Source organism: Tiliqua scincoides, chromosome 4 (assembly GCF_035046505.1).
Source record: "Tiliqua scincoides isolate rTilSci1 chromosome 4, rTilSci1.hap2, whole genome shotgun sequence".
Lineage (NCBI taxonomy): Eukaryota > Metazoa > Chordata > Lepidosauria > Squamata > Scincidae > Tiliqua > Tiliqua scincoides.
Genome location: NC_089824.1, coordinates 151,817,592 through 151,835,251, shown reverse-complemented (window position 1 = coordinate 151,835,251; position 17,660 = coordinate 151,817,592). Strand labels below are relative to the sequence as shown.

Sequence of the window (17,660 nt, the reverse complement as noted above, 5' to 3'; positions counted from 1 at the left end):
CATGGCTAATGGCGCCTCGTTATTAAGGGCTTAATTGATATTGGGGTGCGTGGATGAGTGTTGGGGGGAAGGGGGAGCGAGCGGGCTGGCTGGCTGGCTGTCCGGGGGGGGGTTTCGTGCTCACATGCATGTGGAGCGCGCCTGCCTGCACGTGTTTCGCAGCCTCGCCACCCATTACATGCTTGGTCATCTGAAATCAATACTGTACTCGCTGTTGGTGCTTTCGAGGCGGGGGTGCTCGGGGGTTTTGTGCAGCCTGAAGTGACTGCGGGCTGCATGGCTTCCCCGGCCCCCCCCATCCCCACCCTGGCTGGCGCTGCATCGCTTCGCCTCCCTGAACTCCTCGCAGACTTTTGCAGCAGCCCGGGGGCTTGCAGTGTGAGGCTGGAGCTCCCTCCCGCTCCGGTCCCGGGCGGAGGGCGCCGAGCCCCAGGGATGCATTGCACCTCTGTGCCTCCGCCGGGCGCCGGGCTGGCTCTGATGGATGGCTCCGGCTCGGAGCCATCCCCAGCGCGCTGCTGCTGCTGCAGCGGCTCCCGCATTGCCCTCCTTCCCGTTAACTCTCCCGCACGAGTCAGCTCGGGATCCTCCTCGGAGGGCACTGCAGTCGCCGCACCTCCGAGGGGCAGTCCCAGCCCCGGCCGCCTTCAGCGCTCGCCTTGTCACTTGCTCGGGTGTCACAGTCGCCTGGGGCGGCTTCCTCGGGGAAGTTGGCTCGCTCCGTCCTGCTGGGGAAAGAGGAGGCGGGGGAGGGAGTCGCTGCTGCTGCCGCCTCCTCCCCCCCCCCCAAATCGGGACTGAAAGTTGCTCGCTCTCTTTTGTCTGCTTAGTTGCTCGTGGGCTGTCCAGGATTGCCAAGGCGGTTCCGAGACCACCACCCCCAGCCCCACTTATCCCAGCAGTCCGATCTGGTGGGAAACTGCGCCAGAAGAGTTCGGGCAACTTTTCTTGCTAACCTCCAACTCTTCTCACCGCCCCCCCCCCGTTGGCACCCCCTCCGGCCAAAGAAAACTGTTTTGCAGAGCGAGACAACGTGCTCTCCTCCCCTTCAGCCCCCCCCCCGTCTTTCCTGGTTTTATTTTCCCTACTTAAAAGCAGAAAGCTTCCTCTGAACTGTTTGTGTGTGCAGCACATTCATATATAGTGTGGGTGTTCATATAAACATATATGAGTATGTTGCACACACTGTCCCTTCCCTAAGCCGGAACTCTTGCTTGGAACTTTGCTGCCTTCCAGCCCAGCAAGGACCCCTGAAAGTTTCTTCTGCTGAATTCCAATAAAGTTGCTCCTTTTTCCTATCTCCCTCTTTCTGACTGACATGAACTTGCAGTGAAACACCTTCCACTTGCAGGGCATGGTGGTGGTTTCTGAAGAAAACCACTTTGGGACACAGACCCCCCCCCCCCAGGTCATTTCCTGCCTTTGGGTTTTTAATTTTATTGGAGTATCTTGTGGAAGTTGAGAGGTTAAAAGTACACTTTTGAGGATTGCTGAGTAGAAATTTAGGTATGAATGACTTTCAGAAGTGACACTCAGTATAAGGCAGAGTCCCACTCCCCTGATTTATGGCTGGTAGCTTGTAGCACCCAAAATATTGCTACAGAATGCCACTTAATCATGCAAACGGTCTTAGACCCAATTATAGGTAAAACATACCTCTACTGTATACTTTGAAATCTGTTTCAGAGCTTCTGGAACATGTGTGGCTTCTGAAGACGAGCTGTGATAAAGTTTTCACTACTTATGGAACTCGGACCAATTAATTAGCTAGGATAGCAAAGAACATTTCAACAGAAATATACATGCCAGTCAGCTCCTTTTCCCTCCTTCATATTTGATTTGCATATTCTGATTTTTTTTCAGAGGCCCAGCTGTACATTATGAAGATTTCAGATATATTTCCTTTTTTATATCTGCTATAACCAACTTTGAGGCTTGTGCTGCAAAGAGCTTTGCATTGTCATTGCACATTTGGAAATGTAGTTTAGGAATTCAAAGGCACCTTTGCGGAGTCTAACAAGAGAGTTCCGCGCACAGAGTCTGATTATGTCCAAACCATAGGTTCCATAATTAAGAAAGGTTTAAATAAATGTGCAATGTACAACTTGACTGTAGAGCATATTTGTTCTGCTAATGGATCTGGAAGACCCAGGCAGAGTACCTGTCTACTCTCTGCCCCCCTTCCAGTATAGGTGATTTATGTACTTGCTGTTTATCTGATACTATCTTGACTTTACATTAAGAACTCATCATAGATGTACAGGCAATGTACATAGCAAGGAATATGTTATATAGAAATATTAATGTGAAGGGAGATATTAATGCTGTGTGACTTCATATAGCTGACTGAGTTTCAAACAGCGCAGCATAAATATATTGTTTCCAAAGATTATTAGAATGTATTATGATTTCATTTAAAAGAGAAGGGAACCTTTCCAATTCTTTTTTGTGCTTTGCCTCATTCTGAAATAGTTGGGATTACACAGATGTACAATAAAAAAAGATTGTTTTATGATCCAAAATTTATCTGAACAATTGTGACGTGGTGATATTTGGAGCACAATACAAAATAGCAAAAAGGATTACAAACTCCTACTTTTATTTCCCCCCCCCCCCCATAAATGCCGGAAGAATTATCTGTGGTTTTAAAAGCAATTTTTAATTGTTGGAATGGTAATAAATCCTTAATTAAACTTCTGGGAAACTCTGGGTTCTAATCCTAACTTAAGAAAAGGAAACCCTGCCTTCTTTTTGTGCTGGTTGCTCTATTTCATCTCTGAATACACCTGAACTTTCTGAAATTCACTGAGAACCTTGGTAATTCAACAGTTTTGATACAAATAACTTTGTAACACAAAAGAGAAAGCAGTTACTTCAATTGTGAAATCTACTCTCATATTCTTTTTCTAATACCTTTACTGGGAAATTTTGGATGGTCGACTAAGAGCGTGTACTGAAAGTTAGTTGTGACTTTTTTTTTTTAGCAATTAACATTTCATACACCAATTTGAGGAATCTCATTTAATTAGCAGTCCTTTAGGAACAATGAGGAACCACATAACTGTATCATCATTGGAAGGCCATTTGGTGGTTTTTGAGGCTTTTGGATGGTTCCTTTAACCATCTTTCCCCTTTTTGAAGCATGCAGTATTGGCTCAGCTATAGAATAGGGTAAATGAGGTATAGTTTGGAAGGCATTCATGCTAGATCCAGAAAGGCTGCAAGTGTGCAAGGTTCAGTAAGTGATTGAAAACAGAAAGTTTTCAAGATAAAATCAAGATGTGTTTTTAGAGCACACAAAGATTTGAAGCAGTCATTTAATTTGGAAAGACTTGTTTTAGGGACTGTCCCATGTGTCATAGAAGGGAAAAATTCCAAAGGCTCTTTTTTTTTCTTTTTTTTTGGTGCTCTTGGCTATTTAAAAGTGTATGTATTTGTGTGTATGTGCAAAGACTTCACAATGTGTTGTATTATGCATACTAGTTTTGTTTGCCCTTCGTGGCAGCCTCTACCCAGTGATGGGTTTTTGTTTGCTTTCAAAAATTATGATTACTTCTGCCTTTTCTTAATTCTCTCCCTGCGCTCTTTGATCAACTTATTAAAACTGGCATTAGTATATTTTTAAAAACATATATAAGAGGATTTTTTCCCTGAGAGAAAGTGTTATTTTGTGAAATACTTTTATTTCATGCATTAAAGTAATTTAAACATTCATACTGACATCTGTCCCCTCAATAAGTATCAATACAACAATTTTTCTCTTGTTTCTAAGAAATGTGTAACATAACTCAATTTGTCTGTTATTTTTTAGGGTCAGTCATTTGTAGGTCATAAAGAAGGTTAACGTGATGTCCAAATCGTGACAGTTTTCCCAAAAAGTATAGCATGGGGATATGGTGTTCTTTCATTCCTGTATTTGCTTGAGTAGAAAAGCCAGCTTCAGAAACCTATTAAATCACTAAATAAGGATGCTCCTTTACTAACAACCACAAAACATCACACTCCTGGAAGTATTTTGAAAATGTTATAGTTGTACATCTCAGCAATGAGATTCATATAGTTAAACTAGAAACAAAGTTGCCTGTGTCTTCCCTACAAAGGAACATTTACTTTTCTGCATACAAGAAAGGCCGTGTTATCTTCTAATATGCAAAAACATACGCAGAAAGTAACTGCACTTCTCACAAAGGCAAGGCAACTTACAAAGGCAAGGCCGTGAAATCCTGACTTTCATAGTGGTATAGTTGCAAGATCAGGTTTTTTAATTGCACCCCTATTTTTGTAGGTATTTTAGTAATGAATTGCATGTGTATAAATAATCTAAATAAATAATTTTAAAATAAAATAGAAAATCTACATAGTCATTATGTTTCCAGTGACTTGTGTGGCTTTTTCAGTGTTTGGAACATGCATGTCTTTATTTAAAAGTATTCTGTGACCTTTCCTGAAGTATGTTCATTGATAGGGGAGAAACGATCAATTCAATTTTTTTCAGCTTTTTTAAAATAAAGGGACAAATTAAAGTAGTATTCATAAAACTAGATACTGCTTTCAGTACTATTTACTCTTTCCTCTGATGGTTTTTTTCCTAAACTGTAGCAGGCCTAGTTGTTTTTTTTTCCAAATTTTTAATTTATTCTTGTATGATGTGCTTACAGGATCTTTTAGGTTCCCCTCCCCATTTTCGTATTTTACTCAAATGAAAGGGAATAGTAGTTCACAGCATATTCAAGCCCCAAAATAATATATAGTGTACTGTGTGACGTTTTGTTCCAATGGTAAAGATCAAAGCACCTTTTCAAAAATTCATATTTCTAAGGTTTTAATACTGTATTTCCTGCATATATTTGCAAAATGGTATTTTTCTCTATTACAATTATCACAGATTGTATTTATGTAACCAGCTTTAATTGAAATTCTACTAACTATAGACTGCAATTTAGGAATACACCTTAAGAAAATTTTTTGCCGTACATCAGGCTCTGCGTAACAAAACTGACTGGCATAATTGATACACAATGCACTGTGCATTGTGAGGCACTATGCATAACTTTTGCCAAACTTTCAGGCATGTGCGGCCCTGGCCACACCATTTACACAAGGGTCGATGGAAAAGCAAAGAAAGATACTTATTCAATAAATTGGATTATGGTCCCAACAGTCTTACTGCTAACCTCAATTCACTTTTTCTGGAGTTGTCTTACTGTTCTAGTCACTTAGACAGAACTACTGTAAAGTCAGAGATACGAGTCTAATGCCCTATAACATAATTTGAATGTGTTGACTTGGAAGTCAGTTCAATGGAGTTTTAGTAGAATTCATTTCTGAGCAAATGTGATTAGGATGTGTTTCGCAACCTCGTGTTTACATAGTTTTTAAAATTTTTATTTGTTTAGATTGAGGCTAACTCACTACAGAAGCTTAGGTACTTGGATATATTTTAGACTTTTTTGTCCTTTTCTTTCATGCATGTGCAGTGAATATACAAATGTTCATGTGTGTTTTTTTACCTAGATGTAGGCATTGTAATGATTTAGTCTTTTCTAATGATTTTTACGTGTTGCATGTAAGTTATGATGACGTATTAATGAACAGACCTTCATGATACCAGTTCTTCATTGTAATTCTTCATTTTACTTCCTTTCAGGATGAATTTCATCCATTCATTGAAGCACTTCTTCCCCACGTCCGAGCATTTGCTTACACATGGTTCAACCTACAAGCTCGAAAGCGAAAATACTTCAAAAAACATGAGAAACGCATGTCAAAAGAGGAAGAGAGAGCTGTGAAGGACGAATTGCTAAGCGAAAAACCTGAGGTCAAGCAAAAATGGGCATCCAGGCTTCTGGCAAAGCTACGGAAAGACATCAGGCCTGAATACCGGGAGGATTTTGTTCTAACTGTCACGGGGAAAAAACCTCCATGTTGTGTTCTTTCCAATCCAGACCAGAAGGGCAAGATGAGAAGAATTGACTGCTTACGCCAGGCAGATAAGGTCTGGAGGTTGGACCTTGTTATGGTGATTTTATTTAAAGGTATTCCGCTTGAAAGTACTGATGGCGAACGCCTTGTAAAGTCCCCACAGTGCTCAAACCCAGGGCTGTGCGTACAGCCACATCATATAGGGGTTTCTGTTAAGGAACTCGATTTATATTTGGCATACTTTGTGCACGCAGCAGGTAAGTGCCTTTATCCAAAGTTGTCCAACTTACCCTAACCTTTTCAGTCTGTGAACCTGATAATTTAATATGAGGTCAATGAGTCTGTGCTTGTGTTGAAGTAAGTTGAAGCAAGTACCATATAAGTATGGTTGGCACCATGGCTGTGATAGTGGTTTCATGTTTAACCAATGGAGACAAGGGTGAAAATATTCTCTGTTGGTCTGTAACATTGCGGAAGAATAATTTCTTTACATTATAACCTAATGTTCTGTACGCATATAACAATTTTCGGAAACTTTGAATTTCACTATGAAGAGTGCAATAGGTAGTTAACCAAATATTTGGAAGCCTGCTTAAGGATTGCTGAAAGAAAATAAGATGCTCAGTGTTTTGTACAAATCTTTTCCGTTACATGATTCAAATTCATCTAATAAGGCAGAGTAATGAAAACATTTCTGTTATAAGCCCAACCTACACAATGGTTGAGTATACAAAAATTGACCATAGGTAAAGGGTTTGGTAAGGGGTTGACAGATACCCACAAATATATGAAAATTGATTTTAATAGCTATGGATAATAGGAATGCCTGCATAACAAGACATAGCAAAAGGCGATTTCTTGTAGTTTCTGCCTGTAGGTAGAAAGTGATTGATTTTGCAGGATAGATTGCTAGTTTAACAATGTGGCTTTCAGGAAAACAGATATGCATTGTTTGCAGATTTAGCACAAAATAATTTGGTCTGGGAATATCAATATATCTGCGGATGTTCATAGATAAATGGTACTATTGAGCCAACTTTCAGTCTGCATAGTGCATTTTTCTGTAACCTTCTTGTTTTAGGGCAAATCTGTAACTTCTGGATCACTAGGCCTAACATTGGCAGTAGACTGACCTTTCAAATCACCCAACTGGCCTTATTGGAATTCAGTGATCCCAAGATTTTATATTGGGTAGGATTGAAGAGTGAGAGAAGATTCAAAACTACTCATTGTGTCAGACTTATGCAACTGGATTTGTGATTTAGCATTTCAGTTGATAGATAGCCTGGTAACCTTCGGGCAGTGTAATGCAAAAGTGGAAACCCATTTTTGTCATCCCTGTAGTAATGTTATTGGAGTATACAGTTTACAAAAAGGAAATTCTATGTTGTGCTAGAAAGGTAGGCATTTGGAAATTGTATGTGATGCCGTGATTTGTGTTGCACACTTTTGGTGAACAAGGCATATAAAAACATTGGTGAAGGTGTGCTCTATTTTCATGATACGGTGATGTGAACTCTTTTTTTTTGTTTTTAGAGGAGAATGTATTGAGTGCTGCATTTCATTAATTAAATATAAGCATCTACAACAGACAATTGTCCCAACTGCATTGTAGGATTTTCTGTAAGACTGTTCAGGTGTATGCTGAATGACAAGTCCTGATTGATTTGTCAATCAGCTCAGGTTTTTAAGCAGAGCTGTCTTCTTTTAAAATATTTGGTGCTGATGATGTGTTATAAATAATCTTTGGACAACTGTTGATTCAGGACATGCATTTGGGGATTATATTTCAAATAATCTGTGGAATGTAATTGAAAGTTAACGTTGCAATCATTAGTGTATCACCTGATTACCGTTACTGTTGTTTAATCAACACTATTGATTATAAAACTGTTCATCAAGTGATAACTGGAATATAATGTATTTGGAAGAAAGTATAAGATGCAAAGCAAGATAAGCATTGCAAATAGGCTTAATGTAATTAATTGCTTCAGTTATGGCTTTCTTACATTAGATATTTTTTAAAACTTATTGTTTAATTAAGACTTTTCTTGCTTGGTGTGTTAATAGTAGAGGTTAGCAGTGCTGGTTAGCAGGACGTACTGAAGTGCAGAGCTAAAAAAAACCATCCAAAAATGAGCATGCTAACTTTGATTTTAATTATATTTTGCTTATTGGTACAATGTAATGTTTAAATTTTATTTAGGTTTGCAACCTTTTAGGAAACAAGAGGCCAACATTCATATTTAACATTTGCTTTTCTGTGTATTCAGAGTTTCACACCTTTTTCAGCACTTTCTATTGTAGACAATCTTTCAGTACCGCTTTGTATAGAACAAGGTAGCCATTGTTTGAGTATACAGAACATTGATCAAGCAACCTTCATTGTTCATGTGTGTGTGGAGGGGGGAGGATGCTTATAGTTCCCTTCTTTTTCACTCAAATGTATCCCAGAATTCTTTGTCACACCTGAATGTTGGCCAAGATGACAGTGATTGGTTCTTGTAGAGCTGCAGTAATGGCAAGTTATACTGTATGCGCAACAAGGAATTACAAAAGGAAGTCTTAAGGCCCTTTTGTCTTTAGATAGTACAGATTTGCTTGGTGATATTTACTGAGCTGTTATTTATGGTGTGGAACCATAAATAATAGTGTGTGGAACCATAAATAATAGTAAGTTGGTCAACTTATGTACAGCTGAGTTGGAGAGTATCTGCTATAACCCCAAAGGTCTGCAAACAGAAAACAATGTTTTTATCTACTTAAAAGTTTTGAGAAGTTGCCAGTATTGGCCGGAGGTGCAGACTTGAAAACGTGCTCTCAGATATGTGCCAAAACCATTGTGGCCTTTTCACCCTGAGTGCTATTATTTTGTGTTCAGTTCCAAGGAACTAATTCTCAGTAATATCTGCAGTAAGATGTCCCTTTCCTCCTTAAATACATAACTATTGTTTGAAGTCCTTCCCCCCCCCTTCTTGAAACAGAATGTGGTCATCTGCAAGAGAACCACATGTGCTCAGATATAAATAATAATTCTTCCAAAGTAGGTTGAACCACACAAATTATTCTTCAAAGGAATTATTAGTGAAGTGAAGGAATAAAATTCACCAACATGCGAGTTATTACCATTTCCATTGTCACATGCAAAGAAAAGATAGAACCGTCAGCATTTTAGAAGCAAGGAGGTGGCCAAAGTGTGCTGAAGTTAAAGTACAAGTCTCCATTTGTAGTTTCAAGTGAAAAAACAGGCTGTGAAGCACTAGCCTTAACTTTGGGTTGTTTTTTCTCTTTCAGTTCTGCAGCCCACATATCAAATGACAAGTTGGGAACTATTGTGGCAAACACTATTCTTTGTGGGAGTATAATACTGAAGTAAATTTATGACCAGTTCTTTACCAGATGATCTGTATCAGAATCTGCAAAATACCAGGCACGTGGCAGGGTCACCATTTAAGTTGTTAGGGTCATAACCTTCGCTACCAGGCATTTGACCTTTGAGATAAAGTTAACCTTTGTTCATTAGTAGGCACTCAAGCGAGAACTTTCTTGTTTTTTATTGCAGTGGAGCAACTTCAGCCAACATGATCACATTGTAAAAAGGGCTTCGCAGCTCAAGTCCTTGGGTTCTGTGAGAGGTTAAAGACTTTTTTGCTTTGTTTTCTGGAGTTTTTTTTTTCTTTCAGACAAAGCTAGCTTGTGTTTGTTGGCCACACGGTGGCTGATGTTTTTGGCTGTTATCTTGATAGGCATGAATTTAGTTTAGTGAACCCATGCATCCAAATGTTTTGTTAATTTGCAGAAGGATTCTTGAATATGCTAAAACAGTGGTTCCCCAACACTTACATGGGAATTGGGAACTAGGTAAGTATTTGCAGAGGCGGGGAGGGCAGCAGCAACAACGCCACAGCAATTGAAGTGCTGCCACTCCCATGGGGCTTATTTCTTACCTTGGGGGCAGAGCTGGTCTCTTGCAGGGTCCTGGAGGTTTGCAGTTCCCTCCAATGTCCTCTGAGGCTTCTGAAAACAATCCTTATCTCTGATCAGCAGCTACTGTTTTCCACCTGAAAACCGGAAATAGCTGCTGATTGGAGATAAGGATTGTTTACAGAAGTTTTGGAGGATGTAGGAGGGGACTGCAAGCCTCCAGGACCCTACAGAGGGCCAGCTAGGTAAGAAATAAGCCCCTTGGGTGCAGCAACACTTTGATCTCTGCAGCACTATTGCTGCCATTGGAGCAGGGCTACTACCCTTAAGGGAGAAAGCCCTGCTTCCAGTTCCCCTGGTGGGTTCCCACCAGTTTGGGAACCACAGTGCTCAATCTTTTCTCTCTTTTTTTTTAAATGGGCATGGTATACTAGTTGAATTTCTATAGACCTTATTACAGACTGAAACCAAAATAACAGCAAGGCCAATTTGATTCTGGTAACTGAAAATGTATTTAGTTTTGTAGTTAACTCACACTGTAATAGAAAGTGCACATAGGTTCCAACCTGGAATAAACTATGGTGCATTGTTTTGGAGGGAGGCTGCTATTTACCGTCCAGTCTATTAATGGTGCACTTTCTGAAATAGACCACCTTAATGATGCATAGTGGGATACCTCTGAAATATCTGTGACCAGCTCTCAGCTCTAAATCTGAAAGGTGCTTATAATTTTACATGGTATATTCCTAGCACAATTGATTTTTATTGTACCTATCCTGCTAATAGCTGCAGACTGTTTGGTGTTTAGCAATAATGTGAAAGGTGTTGTAGCAATACTGTACACTTCACAAAGAGCTGTCACAGCATTTTGAAATCTGCAGTTTCTCTCTGCAAAAAGTGTATCATTTTACCATATAAAATATTTCTGATCACCGCACACTGTTTCCTTCGTGTTGTGGCAGTTCCAACTTATTTCCTAGGTTTTAAAAAATGACTCTTTTTCCGGCTTTAGCATTCATGGCTTAGATTAGATCAAAGGAAAACAAGCATCATCTCTTAGGTATGATGGATTTTCAGGGGGTTTGTGACCGCTGTTGCCATTCTATCATATGGTAGTACAGTTATCCATGATTTGCTGATTAACCAGATGGCAGCAGATTGAGTACTTGCTCCCTACTGCTCAAAAGCAGGTGTAAGATTAGTAAGGTTTGTAATTCGTCCCCAAATGCATCAGAAATTCCTGCTAGAACTGAATGTATTGGATAAAGCAAGATCCATGGTAAAGAACTAAACTTACAGCACAGTCCTACTCATGGCTTTTCAGAAATAAACCCCACTGTATTCAATGGAGCTTACTCCCAGGAAGTGTGCAAAGGATTGCAGCCTTAATATGTAGCATTTGGTGTGTTTCTCACTTTCTCATTTAGAAAGTGAGTCTCACTTTCTGAACCATATTCCATACCATACTGAATGTAATGCATAACATTAAGTATGCATCTGAATGTTATAACATTAAGTCCAGCATCTGAACCATGATTATTCAGATCTCCTTGTTATGCAGATTCTCCCTGTGTCCCCTGTGAAATTCCTATCCAGTATTGCTCTTTATAAGCTGCACTTTTGTTGCCAATTCTTGACTCTTGAAAATGATTTTGGATGTCTTCCAGATGACTGGCAGTGTGTAGCCAAAACTTCATGAGTTTCTGACACACACACACACACACACACGCAGAGAGAGAGAGAGAGAGAGAGAGAGAGAGAGAGAGAGAGCTCTGTATGAGTGGAGGCCACACCATTGTCCTCATCGTAGGAAAGTGTTCCATGTTAAGTGCGCAATAGAATTCTGTGAATGGAGCAGTCCCCTTCAACTACCGTTTTCTAAATAGCAGTTGTAGTAGAAGTAAGAGTACCACTGAGAATAAGACGGTCCTTGCTGTTGCAGTGGGTGTCCACACTTGAGGCCCTGCATGTACATGGAAACACTGGATCAGGGTGTATGAAGGTAGTCCAATAACTGCTGCTTGTGCTTTTCTGGAACCTTAAGCACTGCTGATTTCAGAAGGGCTGAAAGGCACCCAGTTGTCTTTGGATTGAACTGGATTTATATGTACTTGTTACAGTGTAAGAATATATTTGGACATATTTAGATGTGTGTCCCATTTATAAGACTTTTCCAGCACAACCTGCTTTAGCTTGCACAGGACCAAGATACTGACTGTACTCATGTGAAGTTTTGTGGCTATAGACTTCTTGCTAGCTCTTCCTTGTTCCTTGACTGTTTTGGGAAGTGTGGTTCTAGTTTGTGTTGAGGCTGGTGGGTGAACTGAAAGACTATGCAGACTCCAGCAACATAGCCCTTTAGTAAAGGAGAGAGAAAAAGACATGCATTGGTGATTTGGTTCAGCAGGCTTCCCCTGAAGGAGATCTTAAGGGTACCTTGTCCCTTCATAGATTGATACTTGGCAAGATTTACCAAGAGCTGTAGGGTCAAAGCAATAGCAGAGTTGTCCAATGTATAAACACTTCAGTTACCCTTGGTTATTGTACTGCTGTTCCACCAACAAATCTCTGTTACACTATTTCAGTCTTATTGTTGATACTTTTGCATCCAAAAGCAACACCTGAAAGTCCATACTTTTGGTGCCTGCAGCACATTAAAGTCCAACCAGTTTATTTCTTTACAAGCTTTTGTGTACTACAGTCCACTTTGTCATGTGCATGACGATAGCCTGCAAAAGCCTATGCTGAAATTAATTGGTTAGACTTTACGGTAGGACAAGACTCTTACAGTGCAGTCCTATGTATATTTACTTAGAAGGAAAGTCTCACTCTGTTCAGTGGGAGCTACTCCCTTGCAACTGTGTTTAGGACTACAGTCCTACTGTTGAAGCAAAAACAACAGATATGGCTAGCCCTCTGGGTACTACTTTGCATCCAGCTCTCTCTAATAGTACAGCTGAGGCTTATGCTCTTGTCCCATTACCCTATTTGGAAATGGCTGCTTTATGATACTTTGTAACAAGGTTCTCTATTCCTGCCAGACTTCTAACATGCTCAGAATCCCACTTGGCAGTTCAAGCCTTGTCCTGCAAGGGACAACCTGTTAGATCTTTCTGCCGCACTGTCACTAGTCCTCTTGCTGAAATTCTTATATCCCACTCTGGGTCCCAGCACCCTATCTGAGAATCATCGTTTTTCAGTGTACAGATGAAAGGGATTTCTTACCCTTTCTGTTTTGGCAAGTGTAGGAGCCAGTTCCTACTGTTAGCTGTAGCAGATTGTAGAGTTGACAGAAGCAGGATTAAATGTGGACAACTGTATTCCCCCAGCAGTTGTAATTGAGATGGTAGGCATCCATGCTAATTTGAACCCTAGCAGTAGTGGAACTTATGAGTGTTTGCTATATCATGAAATGCTGGCATCAGTTCAATCAAGTGGCTAAGCTGTCTCCTTTCTCCAAAACAGAAACAAATAGAGCAGAGCAATATAGGGCTTTTAGTATTTCTTAGAATGCTTCCAGGTGTTGTCAGGGAAAGCTGTATCACAGGATCTCAATACTGTTTCCTCTGTTCTGAAATAGCAGATGTACCCAATTGGTAAGAGAGGAGAGCTACTAGTTTAAACCCAAAAAGAAACCTTGGAGCAGAGGTCACTGCATTTATAGCCCTGAGGCTTGTTCAGTAGTACAAAAGTTGCCCAGTGCTGCAGGTTAGGCATGACTTGTCTTATGTTACTGTACTTTTATATTTCCCTTCTTTCCCACCCAGTGATGAATAGCATTAATTTAAATCTATTTACGGTGAGTGTGGGAGAAACCACAGTCTTTGTTGTGGTCACTGGTGTACACAGCAGGGCTGGATGTTTCACTTGATTGAGACCTGAAAGCGGACTCTGTAGGTTTTGAAACACCATGCCAGCTTTTTCCAAGTCTCGCAGAAGAAGCAGCAACAGTTTCTTTTTTTCCAATGTCAGTTGTAGTTATTGTGCTGGCTGCTTATTACTGCCCCCCTTCCAAACTTAAACGTTAAAAGTGGTAACAGCAAAAATCAACTCATACACTTTTCTGTGTAGAGCAACCAGCATCCAGCTTAATAGAGCTCATGGCCTCCGTAAATTAGATTAATTTAACTGGCAGGTAATTTAAAGCAGCTATATCATCATTTTACATGTGCTCTTCCTTTCCCCCAGGGTCTAGGAGTGAAGCGTTCCTTGAAGATCAACTGGTTTTAGTTACTTTGTCCAAAGTGTAGGACTAGTCTCAAGGGCTGTTTTGGAAGAATGTCTTGCTGCGGAGGTTTCTGCAGTACTCAAGAAACTGTAGACTAAGCACAGGCCACCGCTGAGGCTCCATTGAATTGTTATTAGAAATGATTTTGTAAAGTGCCAGAGGACATTATTAAGAACCTGATCTTCCATTTCAGTTGCCATGATACAAAGAGAATGACTTGTGGAATGGAGCTATCTAGCCTTCCTCCAAAGCTCTTTTTACAGTTCAACCAAGCAGTCTCATGGCTGTGATTGTGATCTAGTTCGTGGATTGAGCAAATAGCTCTCAGAATGCTCTGTAAGAGGTCTGCACGGCTTCCAGTTCACACTATCCCAAACATTCAGCCTCTACTACGGTGACAAGGAAAATGGTGCTTCAGTGTCACTTGATTCTCCCATATACCAGGATCTTTAAGCCAACAAGCTGATGTGCTCAGGCTTGGAGCATGAGGTTATAAGGGCTACTAATCATAAACTACCCACAGAGCTGTTAAGTAATCAACAGTATGTTCACAGCTTGGGGACTGAAAGTGTCTTGTGCAGTAAGTGACTGAAATGCTGTGATGTCACTGTGGGTCTTGTCAGACAGTGGTTGTGTTATCTCTCTAGCTGCCATTGGCTTAGCAGCTCTGATGTCAAAAAAGACAGGGCTAGGTGTGCCGAGATAAGGCTAGATGACAATTGTCTGGATCTAGAGCAGTGTTTCTCAGCATTTGTCCCCTACTGTACGACTCTGCATGGTCGACCTATTGAAAGTACCACTGGAAGTAACTAGTGATGGTGTCATTAGCAGTTACGTCTAAATTGGGAGGCCAGGTGCAGTGCAATCAGATGCAATGCATTTTTGGTAAGAAGGTCAGGGTGGACAGGAGAGCTTTTTTGAGCTTGCAAAAAGTGCAAGCTGGAGCTCTGCCTGCTGAACTGAGCTTCCTACTGCTGCTTGTTGCATTGTATTGTTGGTCTTGCTGCCAGGAGGTGGAGGTCTGGGGTTCCTAGGTGGTAACACTGGTAGTACACATACCACTGGTTGAGAAACACCGATCTAGAGAAGTGAGAGTGGAAGGGCAATCATTAAGGAAGGGATTTTTCCACTCTGTGCACCCTGAAAAGCTTCTCCTGAGGTTTGGGGAAACTTCTGGAATACTGTGTGATATGGTATGGGGAGCTGCAGGGGGCGGACCAAATTCAGGTGGAGGTATCTTGCACAAACAGTGGGGAGAGGGGCCTAGGAAGGTCCTCATATGTGAACATCCTTCCACTTGTGCTTCTCTAGATCCAACCCAATGAGTCCCTTTTCTTGAAGCATACAGATATTCCCTCTGTGTTGTGGCCTCCTGAATGGTACTTTTCTTGTGCAGATTGGTTGGTTTTGGACCCTTTAGATCAGGGGTAGGCAACCTACAGCCTGTGAGCATGTTTTGGCCCACTACCCAAACTCATCCAGCCTGTAGTCCCAGAAAGATCCTGTATATTTATCCTATGGTGGTCCTAAAAAGGAATTCAAGTTTGTAATTCTGTCTCTGTAAGGCTTATAGGGTGAGCAATCCAGGGGCAGAAGCTTCCTTTGAGCATCCACCTCTGTCTGGGCATACATCTTTCCACGCCACGCCCATCTCTTTTTTTCTTAGTTCTTTGGCCTAATTGGGAGTTAGAGCATGCATTTGTGTTCTTCCTGTTGATGGACCTTATGGAGAAGAAGGTTGTCAACCCCCCTCCCCCTGCTTTAGACAAACAGTCTTTGGCCATGGCCTCACAACCTGTTGGTTATGATATGTAACTGGTAGGAAAGCTATCTGTGGCTGCGACTAGAATTTTTTATGTAGATTTAGTAGCATATACTCAGAGGATCAGTACTCTCCTTTTTACCTTCTTTTAAAAAAAGGTGGAATAAGTGACAGAGAATTATCTTTAGGGTAGATGGGACTCGTCAGCCTAGGAAGGCAGCTCATCTAAGAGAAGGAAACTCTGACCTCAAACCTCCACTGCCTTGTGGCTACATCCAGTTCTGGAAAAGGCTTCAGGAGTCAACCTCGAGGCAAAATCAGGAGCCGGAGTCCCTTAGGCAGTTCATGGCTGAACACAGTCACGTTCTGGCAACTCCTGCGACACCGCTGGAACCAACCGTATTGGCTTCTGCCTTTCCATTGGACCATTCCAGCGACGTGGAGAGGGGGGATTTGCTGCATGGGTAACAGCCTATCCTCCATACCTTCTTTACCCAGGCTTCGCGCACTGGAGAGGACACTCCAACTTCGCCATACGGCGTCGGCACAACACGGGAAGCAGCAGTTTACCGGTTATAAGTCTTTGCTCGATTGGCGTAGAGCATGACGCCAGGGGCTGCTTCCGACGGTGGGAGAGATCATTGCATCTCATTGGGCAGCTACCGCCCGCCTTAAGCTGGGCAGTCCCCAGCCAGTAAGGTGTTGCCTCGTTTACACTAGACGCTGTGCCAGAACCACCTTTCAGAGCGCGATACCATAGTCTTTCGAGACTGAAGGTTGCCAATACTAATAGCTTTCCAGTTTTTGTGGCTGATATGAAATGTTAAATGAATCAGTGAGTTGTGAGGTATGATAATGTAATAACTGAAGTAAGAGGTTCACACATTCAGGTGATCAGGTGATAACTGCAGTCAGGATGTGCATAGTCTAGTGTCACTCAGCCTAAATTGCAAGGAAAAAGTTGTAAATATATGGAGAAGGACTGCTATGAATAAGGAAATAGAAGAAAAGGCCTACATGTGCCTTCCAGGGAACAGCAAATGGGTCTTGTACATCTCCTTGCCTTACCCATTGCTATTGGAATAAAGAAGTAATAATTAAATTGCATGAAAGTGATTCATAGCTCTGCCAGTTAGCCCCTACAGGACACTAGTTCTTAAGGTATCCTGTGTATTGTCAACTTTAATATTGTATCTGCCTTAAGGAGAGCTTTTCAGTAACTACAGTGCTTTGCACAACAGACTGAGTTCTCTAATCTCAAGTGATTAACTAGATTTGCTGCACAGGTGCAGAATATAAATTCCATTAAAAAATGGTAATGTAGCTGTTGTGGAATATTTTTGTGTATATTATTTCTATTACGAATATATTTGATAGCTGTTGATGCTTCTTGTCTTTTGGCAAATGCTGTAATGAATTTTGGGTAAATACACCCTACTATTCTTTCATTGCTTTGCTGTCAATAACCAGAGCCACCTCTGTTCTGAATGCGGTCAGGGCTACTAGTGAGGTAAATAGGATTTAAGTAAACCTGACTGCAAGGAGGACTGTAGCCCTAGTATTTTATTGCCCCCTCCAGTTGTTTGGACTTTGTTCATGTGCAAGGGATTTCACTGATGATTTTGCCTTAAATATCCAGTCTTTAGAAGGCTTTTTGTAATAATTTACATAGTATATTAGAAATTAGACAAGCAAATGATTAGTATGATAATCTAATAAAAATTGATATAACCAAATGCCATCATATAAGTCAACTTCATACTGGAGAAAAAAAAAAAAGTTCGCATTCAGCTTATTGTTTCCAACTTTGCAGGAGTCTGTTTC

The 17,660-nt window shown here is 41.0% G+C and overlaps 1 protein-coding gene across 4 annotated transcripts in view; it reads left to right on the top strand.

Moving 5' to 3' along the window:
- The window catches only part of NFIA (nuclear factor I A), a 367,330-nt gene that overhangs the window by 532 nt on the left and 349,138 nt on the right, over nt 1-17,660 (top strand). For 3 of the 4 annotated variants that reach the window (XM_066626587.1, XM_066626585.1, XM_066626584.1), the window contains exon 2: nt 5,648-6,179. In XM_066626587.1, the coding sequence (XP_066482684.1) occupies nt 5,648-6,179 (532 nt within the window). The remainder of the gene's footprint in view (nt 1-5,647; nt 6,180-17,660) is intronic. The other variant, XM_066626588.1, reaches the window with a different exon arrangement.